The 13,107-nt window shown below is 34.9% G+C and overlaps 1 protein-coding gene across 1 annotated transcript; it reads left to right on the forward strand.

Annotated features, from left to right (window-relative positions):
* Positions 1 to 8,221: 8,221 nt before the first annotated feature.
* HELRODRAFT_106514 (hypothetical protein) lies at positions 8,222 to 11,824 on the forward strand. The gene is made up of 7 exons (XM_009021357.1): positions 8,222 to 8,338; positions 8,876 to 9,067; positions 9,170 to 9,288; positions 9,622 to 9,742; positions 9,885 to 9,940; positions 10,577 to 10,716; positions 11,161 to 11,824. The coding sequence occupies exons 1-7, from the start codon at positions 8,239 to 8,241 to the stop codon at positions 11,306 to 11,308; spliced, it is 876 nt and encodes a 291-aa protein (XP_009019605.1). The 5' UTR covers positions 8,222 to 8,238; the 3' UTR covers positions 11,309 to 11,824.
* Positions 11,825 to 13,107: the final 1,283 nt, after the last annotated feature.

Here is a 13,107-nt window from a genome sequence, read left to right on the forward strand (position 1 = left end):
GGAGATATACAATCAATTTTGAAAAATGAAAACATTGGTACCGCAACAACAAAACAACAACACAATTACACATTAATGCCGCAACTTCAACAACACAATGATACATTGGTAACGCAACAACAAAACAACAACACAATGACACATTAATATCGCAACATCAACAACACAATGACACATTAATATCGCAACATCAACAACACAATGACACGTTAATACCGCAACATCAACAACACAATGATACAGTGATACCGCAACAACAAAACAACAGCACAACGCCTTGATACACCGATGCAAAAAAACATCAACAGCAAGCACGTACGTCTGTTGAACTTAAATAAGGACGCCGAACCCAATTTCTCGTTAGGCTGCCTTCAATTTCTGCACTGCACACGCAAGCTTTCATACACAAACATACACAATACACGCACACTAAAATGTGTAAACACGCACACACGATCTACACATGCATGTGTTGTGTATTGCCCTATGCAAACATCCATGCAATGCACATACATGCAATAATATAAATACTTGCATATACAAATTCATACATAATGCAAAAACGTACAATGTAGATATACCGCATTGCAATACTTTCTATCTGTTGATAAAGACCAAATGCATTCATTGTCGAATTATAACGGTGAAAAACAAGACGTATTATTAAGTAAAAAACTAATTTTTTATAACAAAGTGAAAAAAGTCAGTTGAGACAAGATTATTTTTCCACGGAAGCTTTCATCCGAGCAAATCTTACATACGATGTCAGCCAAGCGTTCCATGTTTGTTCAGTAAGAGATGAATTGGACCACAAAAACAGACAACACCGATAAAATAATATTTGGAGGTTTCCAAGGTTAAAGTTGCGCACTAGCAATAATGAAAGCATCATACATAGATAGAATGATGTACGTAGAGAAAATACTAAACACTACTCAATAAACAACAGGTACTAATCTGTTATAAATTAAATTTTGTGTTTACGATGTTGCATATATTCAATGATGAGTACCATATTCTATATATCCGTATCCATTTAATAGTAACATATAAAACATTTGCAACAACCACGTTTCGATCTATCCCTTATGATGTTTCAAGGAATCCTATATGCAGTTATATGATTAACATCCAGTAGAGATACTTTGAACATTATAATTATCATACATCCTCACTTAAGTATACAATACTGTAATGAGTGTACTGTACAATGTACTGTGCATGCATTATATTTTGTACTCATTTGTTTATCAAACTGTACATGTATGTATAACACGCGTACACACAATCTTGAGACATCAGTCCTGTAACCTCAGATGCACTGTGTGTGTCTGTACAACCACCGACCAGATATGACCACTGCATACATACGAACGCACACGTACATGCAGATATAAGATATGAGGCTGTGTGAATGGAAGTGAAAAATATTATGGATCAAAATTGAAAATTTGGACATGTTAATAACCGGAGAGGTCTTTCTGTTCAACACAATTCATATATATGTTGAGATCATAATATACTTCCGTGCATCCAACAAACAAACTCTTGCATACACGCTTGTACAATATACCAACATGAATGCATTTGTACGTTTCATTGTATGACTATATATCCCTGCATACATACGTACAGGCATACATACATAGATGGATGCACACCTGCATACTTATAGACACACATACATGCATATTAGTATATGTACATGCCTATATAAACGCCTGCATGTTTATTATATTCATTTATACATTTATATTCATACACGCATGCACTGGACGACAAACTACTCGTAGCGTAGCAATGATTCTTTCTTGTTGTACCGCTCCTTGCATGAAGTCTTGTCTTTAGGAGCTTACTTGGTCTATAATCTCGCAGACGCGTGCGATAGGCATACAATAAGCGTATAACACACAACCTAGGGTTGATGTGTGCCCGTATATAAGTCTATCTGTTTATCTATCTATTTAGCTACGTGTGGTTGCTGGTTTGTATCATTCGATATGTCTTCCTATGTCTCAGAGTCTGCTGCGGAGTCCTGTTCTGCTGCTGCGGAACGAAGGTTAGTTTCGTTTCGAGGTGGGTGGGAGTGATTTCGAATGGCTGCTTTTCATGCTATGGTGGTGAAGATGACGACAATGATGATGATGAGGAAGAGGAGGAAGAGAAGGAGGAAGCAGATGATGGTGGTGGTTTAAAAAATGAAGAAAATAAAGATGAAATATTGGAGGGTGAAAGATAAAAACGTTGAAGGATATTTTCATCAATTAGTTAATCAACTTTTTGTTTTGGGTGATTAAACTAATGGCACATTTTAGAGTGCCAAGGCAATGTTGGTAAAAAGGATGATGGTGATGAAGATGATGAAGATGAGGAGGAGGAAGAAGATGACTATGATGAAGAAGATGATGATGAAAAGGATGGTGATACAGATGATGTCAAGTTACAAAAGTAATAGTCATAGAATTGACATTGATGATATTGGCATTGAATTGACACTGAGGTGACATTGACAATGACACCATTATATGATGTTATAAATGGTGATGACGTCATCAATGTTTGTGATTTTAAAAATAATAATACTGGTGATCATGACGATGACGTCACAGTTGATGACGAAGATGATGTTGATGGATTTATGATTAAAATATCAAGAATGGCGAATATAATAAGAGCAATAACAACGGAGGCAATATAAATTATGATGATGGTGACGATGATAACGATGACGGTGATGATGATGATGATGACGACGACGATGATGATGATTAAAGTAATGATAAAATACGATGCTGATGAAAAGTGTGCTGATAAAATATCATGAAATGATGAGGATGAAAATAATAATAATAACAATAATAATAAATTACAATAATGACAAACAACACTGACCGAGCCAGGCAATCGTGAAGATGAAGATGACGACGACGAAGATGACGACGACGATGAAGGATGCAATGATGAAAGCCTAGTGTCAAGAATGATGAAGATGATGATGAGGACGACGACGATGATGGCGTGCATGATAATGATCTTGACCGAATTTTTTATAAAAACGATTGAATCGAGATAGACCGCGCTGTGCTGCGACTTTCTGTTTGCTATACAGTCTGACTTGATGTTATGTGACGTCATCGTCATTGCTCTCGACACTACGTCATCATCGTCGTCATCATCGTCGTCATCATCATCGTCGTCGTCGTCATCATTCTCATCATCGTATTTGCCCATGTCATGGGATTCGCGTTAGATGATAAATTGTATAAAGAAGTTTTGCAAACATCGTTAAGCATCTTTTTTTGCTTTTGAAGTGAAAGTTTCGGGGCTTTTTTGGCTGAAGTGTGCTAAATATAGAAGGAAAATAATTAATAACTTTGTTATTTTTAAAATAATAGTTTTGTAATTTTAAGTTTAAATAAATGTTCGTTCGTTTCATCAAATGCTAACAAAATAACAAGTTTTATAACTTTTTTTCTTGGATAATAATTTAAAGTCTAAGTATTTAAAATAGGAATTTTATTGTGAATAAAAGAATTAATGAATCGTTAATTATTGAATACAGTTTTTTTTTCAATTTCTAGATAATTTTTATTTAAATTTTTTTAGATGAAATTCAAAAATAAATATTCAGTGGTTTTTTCATTATTAATTTTATTTCAACGTTGTCGGTACATATCCATAAGGACATGAAAGGATTAAGATTGTTAGTCATTTTGTTGGCGAGAATGGTGATGTGTGTGTCTGTATGTGTGTATATGTGCGTGTGTGTGTGTGTGTGTGGTATGTGTGTTGGTTTGTGAGTGCGATGTCTTTAATGTGTTTGTTAGATGTGCGTATTTCTGTTGAATGTAATTGAAGTATATTATAACGTTTCCACATGTGTTGTGTGTGTTTGATATTAATTCTTATTCGATAAATTCTTGCAATATATACATACATAACTCTAGGCTTGTTTGAAGAAGTCAGTTGAGATCATAGGATTGAGTTGAGTGTGGTTTTTAAATGGTTTGTATGTATGTAAGCGATGTATATTGGTGTGAACAAATGTTGGACTACTAATTGCGATCTTAATAATTATGCCAATTATCTAATTAACTAATTAATGGTAAAATTAATGGTAAATTTTAATTGGTTGAATCACTAAACGTTCCACAATTGTAAATTTATTGTTGTTTTACCTTACAATATGCTATTTTTAACAGAGTTCATTCAAATGAGTTAACGTTTATGATCAGATGTGTATGTATTTGTGGTAACTTTTGCTTCGGTTGTTGGAGTTGCTTTTGTCAGAGTTGATTTGTTGTTGTTTCGCAGTATTAAACTGTGTGGAGGCAGTGTAGTTGCGTATTATTAGTTGGTGTGTGCCTGCTTATTAGCTTACGCACGTGCACATATAAATATGTTACTTATCTGAAAATGTGTGGAGGTAGTATGAAACTGTGTGCATGTGCAGTTATTAATAACTCATGTGTGAATGTAGTATGCAACATTAAAGTATGTGTTGGTTAAATATGCGCAGGTCAATTATTGATAAATTTGCACGAGCGAGGTCGCATCGCGTCGTTAGATTTATCTCTGAGCAACAGATGTTTTCACTCTTTTTACTGTACCTTCGATTTACAATTTACGCATGCACACACACACACACACCGCACACACACAGAGATATATATTTATATATATCACACACATATATATATATATATATATATATATATATATATTAATATATTCATTTACTGTTTAGACATATTGCACATATTACACATATGTACTTAAATGTATGACTATATACATTTGAATATGGATTGCGTAAATTGCAGACAGCACATGTGCAATGCAGTGAGTAACGTATATGGCGAGACATCGCTATCACCAATTTAATAAGCAGTCATTCATTATTGAGCAAACGTGGGGGGATGAACTCATCGCCCGGGGAAGAATATGTGCAACAAAATGTGTATATGAAATAACAGTAACACTAAGTTACATGTATTCTTAGGAAATACTAATAATATAATGGCATACAATAATATTGGGTATAAATTCTATAACAAAATATAAATTATTGATATGAACCATCTTTTTGTGAATGCATGCATCAACCACCCAATTAAATAACTAACCAATCAAATGACTGACAAATCAACCAATCGAATGAACGACAAACCAACCAGCCAACCAACCGACCATGAGCACGACACACACGACGCAATACGACCACACAGGACAGAAGGATGGAGTGCAGTGAACGTTTTGTTTCACTGCGTCCCATCAGCGTTCACGTCGCAGCTCTATGATGCATTGCGTCGTGCTATGATTTGCAATTAAAGCTGGGGAGAGATTGCTAATGAAGCGTATCTTTTTATATATATTGTAAATGTTTTTATTCGAAAATAACTTAATTGACTTTAACCATCTGTTATGCGAGTGATGCAAAGTAATGTTATCAGAGTAGTAATTAGGAGAAACACAATACAAATGTTGATTAGAACGAACACGAAGAACGTATAATATTGTGTCTTTTAATTACCTGTGCGCTCATGTAAATAGAACTACGTAAAAAGCAAATGAAAATAAACAGAAGTCAAGAGATTGTTTTCAAAAATAATTTTTACTGAAAAAATCGTATGCTCGATTCAACAGAAAATAAAAATACTGTTTTTAAGCTATACAAATAAAACGTTTGCGTGTTTGAGCGTCTGCTTGGTAGTACGGTAGTTGTTGTACGGTTGTTGTTGTACGGTTGTTGTTGTACGGTTGTTGTTGTACGGTTGTTGTTGTACGGTTGTGGTTGTACGGTTGTTGTTGTACGGTTGTTGTTGTACTGTTGTTGTTGTACGGTTGTTGTTGTACGGTTGTTGTTGTACGGTTGTTGTTGTACGGTTGTTGTTGTACGGTTGTTGTTGTACGGTTGTGGTTGTACGGTTGTACGGTTGTTGTTGTACGGTTGTGCGTTTGTTACGAAGCCTTGTTTTGCTTCTTATGAGCAAACAAAATAAATTCGTATAAATTTTTGATTAAGAAACAGAGAGCACAAGCACTGAATGATTGTTGTTGTTGTTGTTGGGATGTGACAATCGATGTAAAAGTTAATTCTAATGTCTTTTTTTATTATATTGTCCTTCTTTTTACCACAATAATATTATTTAGCAATAATTTTTTATGCACCGAAATTCTGCACAAATATTACAATAGAAAGAATAACTAAAAAGTTCTGATTTCATTTCAAGTTAAAATTATTTTGAAGCTTTTTGAACTGATTGAATCAACATTTCCACTACGGACGCACGTCAGATTGCACATTCCAGCATACACACTCGCACATGATACAGCATCCACACTCCTATCCCAGCATACAGATACACACACACACACACATACACACATATATACACGCTACAATATCCACACACTCAGCATATACACATAAACACAGCACACCAAATCTAAAGCACGTCGTGTTCAGTCCACATAGTCCAGGTTATCAAAGCGTTGAAATCAATGCAAATTGCTTGGCAGTTATAAATGTCCTGGAAAATAAAAAAAATTGTTTTTTCTTTCCGAAATATACAAAAATGTGAATAAATAGATAGAACCCATATATATTTATTTATATTCTTTTTAAATTATTCATTGAATGGTTGCCTGAGATTACTCAAATAAATGATTTCAATTTGCATGACTTGAAAACTTTACAAACAGAGGTTCTAACATATTCCAAACAAAAATTAAACACTGTTCAAATTCTCTATTAAATTAAACATTATTGTTAACAGACATGAAAATATATTTTAATTAACATTATCTACCGACTGCAATCTCAAAAAATATCCAATCTCTAAGCGAGCACTCAGCCAGCCAACCGAGCGAGCCAGAGATCTGGATCAGATTGTATTGTTCGTTCGCTCCATTTTGAGTTTGTGTTATCATGTTCGTCAAAACATTCATTAGACGTCTTTCAAAATGATTTTGTATTAAATTCTTTTTTTCAAATATTTTGAAAAATACTTTCGTTACTTGTGCTAAATTTTATGTCTGTCTGCCTGTGCGAACGAGATGAGATGAGGCACAATGCATTTAATTTATAACTCTCTGTCATAAGTGCCTGGCCATGCCTAGTTGTTTCACTGTTGATTTTGTTGTTGTATATATGTGTTGCTGGTTGTATAGTTGAATGTGTTCTCGGACATCAACACATTTGATGATCTTCACGTAAAATATTCTACTTAATATTATGCACAACACTTTATATATAGAAACATATTCAGATGCACACACACACACACACAATGAAAATTTATTTAAATGCATGTGCGTGCGTGCGAGCGCGAATGAATGGCCGGATGTATGAATGGCCGGGTTATAATGTTTGTTGCTGCTTTATTGCTTCCTGTGCCATCCTGCCTAATAAAATGTTTTATTCGTGGCAAATGATGATCGAGGAAATTAGCTGTAAGTAGTTTTTAAACAAAACAAAAATAAAAATTATTTTTATGTATAAATTTAACTTTTCCTAGTTTTTTTTATTTGAAAAGGTGTTTAATATTATTAACCGTACGTTGGCTAGATCACACACACGCGCAGGAACGCACACACACACACACACACACACACACACAAGTGCCTGTATGTAAAATAATTTAACACGTTTTTCATTTGAATCAGTGAAGTAACAAGGTGGGATGAGATGACAGCCCACCAACACCAACAACAGCAAACTCTCTTCAAGATGGAGACCAGGGTGCCCATAAAACGTGATGCCAACAGGTTCAGGCAGATTATATCATATACATTTATTTTTCTTTTTTTAATAAAATAAGTTTTAAAAATATGATTAAAAAGATTAAGATTGCGTGTTTTTATACAAAAAACTTGAAAATTTATTTTAGAAATAGTCAAGGAGAATTATTTAGAAATTTATTGATTCAAGTGAAAGGGCACAATTTCTACAAAACAACAACAAAATATAAAAACATCTGGCTGACGCTAAGAACATTAACATAGCAACACCCACCACAACCTCATCTGCCATTAAACATACGTTCTCGCCAACAATTACACAAATACGCCATCAAATTCAACACAGGCATAACGCAACAACACCAACATGCAACCAGCAACACAAAAAGCAACAACAACACAACAAACAACACAACAAACAACACAACAAACAACACAGCAAACAACACAACAAACACCAGTTACGCCGAACGCCAACGGAACATATGGAATGAGATGCAGGAACGCATGGAGCAGAGAAGGAAGGAGTGGGATGATGACGTCAGCAAGTTGAGGATGGACTTCTTCAGGTTGAAACCTGATGAGATGCAGACGGGTCAGTCAATTGTTTGTTTGTCTTTGTTATATTTCAACCACATCACATTTTAAGTGGTTATTTATGCCTTTAGTTTACATTATGAATTTATTTTATACGTTATCGTTGATAACGAAAAAATTTATTTTTCATAACTGTTTTTAGTTTATCAAGATGTTTAAAATTTGAAAAATTTGAAAACAGTTCATCAAATGTAAAAGCGCAAAGCGTATTACGAAACTTGAAACCGCACTTAGTTCCGTTTTACGCGTCGATGAATCTGTTTCAACCGCCGCTTGTTTTCTGCACATATTGATTTCGCAGTTTCTGGCTTTCTCAAACACAGGTGCGCAGGATAAATCGTACATAAAACATGCACGCACCGCTCCGCTCTATACGTACATGCACCCTACGTACACTCCACACACGCATGCATACAAACGCAACATTGCTCGCAAACATTGTAGCGACAGAGCGTTACGTTGTGTGCAAATCTACAATACAAACGTATCATCATGGTCATCCTGCCATGCTAACCACCCCACCACAACATAACAGGATCTCCGGGAAACAGCAGCAGTAGCAGCAGCTTGCTGGAGAAGATGGACCTGCAGGGAATGTTCTACGACGTGAAGGATGGCACCAAGGTCTTCAGGGTCAGCTTCGACGTCAGTCAGTTCAGCCCCGACGAGATCAACGTCAAGACGCAGGACAACAAGTTGATCGTGCAGGCCAAACATGAAGAAAAAGGTTCAGTGCCAAGTGAAATAATTATAATAATATACACAATAAAACTAATAACAAACAATCACAGTGTAGCTTAATTAAAATCTAATTGTCCACGAAACACAGGCGGCGACAAAACGATCAGCAGAGAGTTCAGTCGTCAGGTGGACATTCCATCGAATGTGGACCCGTTGAAACTGCAGAGCACTCTCAGCAAGGATGGCATCCTGCAAGTCGAAGCTCCTGTACGGGTCTATCAATTACTTTATTCTGGATCTTTCACAAAATTTTAACCGACTTCACTTTCTTACACTTTTTTGTATAAAGTGTAAATTGGCAATTTAATTGTCACTCAAAATGCTTTGGGTTTAAATGTTGAAATACGATAAACTGATCTGATCTGAATAAAATGTTTCATTTTGGTCGCAGTGTAATATTTGATGGTTTAAAGTTAAAATTAATTATAGCATATTTGCTTCTTTGCTTTCTTGTTTGTTTGTAAGTTATGGCTTATTAATAGAGAACTCGGCACATGCATCTCAGACGATGATGCATGCGACTAACCAACCACTGAGCAGGTCTGCATACCGACGTACGACACCATAACCTCAACCGTCAACAGTGGCAACAACCTGGAACGAACCACCACCCAACATCCAGTTACATTCACTGACATCAAACTAAGCAACATCATGCCAGGCTGGTCCTTCTCATTCAAAATTTTATTAAACGCAGTTTCAATTGTTATAATTGAAAAGTTAATTTGAATAAAATTAAATGAAAATATTAACAAATGAATATGCGTGTTATTCCATGGTTTGATGTTGAACAACACTTGCAGGGCTTGGATCAGCATTGGACAAGGACTCGTGCATCAGTGAGCAGGAGGGCAAGAAGGTTCCTCTCTTCAACTATCCTCATTTTCTCCAAATCTCACACATCTTATTGGACCAATGCTTATGTCAACACTTACGTACACATGTTACATCCTATCAGCATGCAATAATTTATAACCGTACAAACACACAAGATTATATACGCACATACGGACAGATATTTTTAGAGGCACACAAAAGTACACGCATTAACACACATAACCGCATCTTTTCATAAACATAAACACACTCACGTCACTTCCACATATGAACAAACACCACACACTTCTACACACACTCACTCACACACACTTTTACAAAGAAAGCACACACACTATTACACAAACAAACACACAAACTTTTACGCAGACACACACACACACACACACTTTTACACAGACAAACACACACACTTTTACACAGACACACACACACACTTTTACACAGAAAACACACACACTTTTACACAGACAAACACACAAACTTTTACGCAGACAAACACACACACTTTTACACAGACACACACATGCACACACACACTTTTACAGAGACACACACACACACTTTTACACAGACAAACACACACACACTATTACACAGACAAACACACACACACACACGCACGCACACACACATTTACACGCGTACATATATTTAGATCTTTCGCATCGCTATCGACATTGGGACTGACTTCGTCCCTGACGACCTGATGGTGAAGACAGTTGACAGAAAGCTTTCCGTGCACGCCAAACATCAAGAGGTCACTGCTACCAAGACCAGCTGCAAGGAATTTAGCAGGTTTCCATCGTTACCACCAACACATACGTCGCTATTCTCATTATCATTGTCATGTCATCACCACCGTAATCATCTTTATCACTATCATCATCGTACGATCGTGATGATGGTTCTAATCATTTTTATTATCATCGGCATCGTGGCTTTGAAAGAATTAATTAGAAAGAAAAAATCATTTACAAATTTTTTGTTATCATTTACAAATTTTGTAGCCATTAACGAATTTTTGTAATTATTTACAAATCTTTGTAATCATTTACAAATTTTTGTAATCATTTACAAATTTTGTAATCATTGACGAACCCAAGTAAACATTTACAAGAATTTTACCGATACGATAGTATCGAACTCATTATACGGTTACCACCGAACAAGTCACGGATGACGACCATAAATAATAAAATAATAATCAAACCTCCATGCAATCCACCCACACACAATCAGGGAGTTTGACCTTCCAGACACAGTTGACCCAAACACAGTGACTGCCAGTTTGACGGCAGAGGGAAGGCTGCTACTGGAAGCTCCTGTCGTCACGTCCGGATCGACAAATCAACCACCCAACGTCGATATCCACTTCCGCTCTAAATAAAGAACAACAGCATGGATAATAATAATAATAATAATAATTATTATTATTATTATGAAAACTCTTTCACCACTAAAAAAATAGTTGAAATGAGGAAAAAATTGCTAATACCAAATATAATAATAATAATTACTATAATATAAAATATATAGATTAACCATTAAAGTTATTAATTATAGGTAGTAGTAGTATTGTTTTACCGGTACCGCAGTATTTAGAAGCATTAGTAGAAGTAATTGGTTCACCCGGTTTGTTATTAAAAATACAGAAAGTCGTTGGTGGTTGTTGGGCGTTGTCCTTTCAGGTTCACAAACCCTCAGTAATTTGAATTTCTACTCGGCATAAATGAAACTTTTGCTACTGACTGCACATATATACGGGTTTTTTTTACAAAGTTTTGTACGTGTAATGTGATTAAACATTCTGCGTAATGAATGAAATGATTTTTAAAATATTTGAATACTTTTTCATTCGTATTTATATCTGTTTTGCAGGGAAGAATCAATCAGAAAATAAACAACGGTTCGTAAATGCAAAGCAAAATTTCACCCACCTACTCACTCACACACACACACACACGCAGACAATCACACACACACACACACACAAACGCAGACAATCACACACACATACACACACAGACGATCACACACACAGTCAATAACACATACACACAAACACACAATAAAGAAGATCATCCTGGTTATACGTGTTGATTGACCTTTTTCATAAATATTTCTTTCTAGCTGCGCCGTTAGATTTCTCAGTGAGATGTACAAATGCTGTGATGTGCTTGCTACTAATGAAAAAATAATTTAAAAAAAAAATGAATAAATAAATATGCACAAACCACACACACACACACACACACACACACACACACACACACACACACACAAACAAACAAACAAACAAGCACACACGTGTAAATTTAATTTTTATTCATGTGCGGATTGTTTTTATTAAATATCTTTCTTTATTTTTTATCTTCGTTTTATTCGCGTATTACCTTGTTTAATTGCATTCAATTATATTTCAAATTTCAATTATAATTATATATATATATATATATATATATATAATATTAAACATATTTTTGTGTGAGTGTGTATGTGTGTGTGTGTTGTGTGTTTGTAAATATGTCTGAGATCTTATTGACTAAACTGCAGGCATTAAAGTATGATGAATAAAAGAAAATTCTAAACAATTTTGCACTGTGCACTAAAGTTAACAAAAACAAAATGTTATAAAAATATGTATCTAAGAGAAGAAAATATGAAAACTGAAAAAATGAACGAAAAGGTGTTACAAGAGTTAAGTATTATGCGCCTACTTGACATACACATACATACAAACAAACACACACACGCACGCACACACACACACAAAACACACACACAACCCATGTTTACATGTTTTAAACTGACGTTCAAATCTCAAAAATAATCTAATCTTATTTCTTGATCAATTTTTCTTCTAATGCAAAATTTTGCCAGATTTGAAATTTATGTATTATCTGTCAAACCCTCAGGTGATGACATTAATGTACATGAAATGACATTAATGATCTCACGCATCACATTTGCAAGTTGAGTCATTTAAAATTTCTATCAAATTTTATTTTGCAATAAGTCAAACACGCATCTTTGTATATGTAATTTGTTTATTTTTACAAAGGGTACGAGTTTTGTTCATTGGAAGTTTTTCATATTTGATTCAATTTCAAATAAATGAACATTTCTTTCTCATCATTATTGACGTCATTATCAAATCAACATCATTATCATCATAAATTAACATTA

Source organism: Helobdella robusta (assembly GCF_000326865.2).
Source record: "Helobdella robusta unplaced genomic scaffold HELROscaffold_3, whole genome shotgun sequence".
Classification (NCBI taxonomy): domain Eukaryota; kingdom Metazoa; phylum Annelida; class Clitellata; order Rhynchobdellida; family Glossiphoniidae; genus Helobdella; species Helobdella robusta.

What these genes read in the sequence shown, in the direction of transcription:
- HELRODRAFT_106514 (XM_009021357.1), top strand. Translation starts at nt 8,239, where the DNA reads ATGCAGGAACGCATGGAGCAGAGAAGGAAGGAGTGGGATGATGACGTC. An exon ending in ACCTGATGAGATGCAGACGG is followed by an intron (nt 8,339 to 8,875) that starts GTCAGTCAATTG and finishes ACAACATAACAG; the next exon opens with GATCTCCGGGAAACAGCAGC. An exon ending in ACTAAGCAACATCATGCCAG is followed by an intron (nt 9,743 to 9,884) that starts GCTGGTCCTTCT and finishes CAACACTTGCAG; the next exon opens with GGCTTGGATCAGCATTGGAC.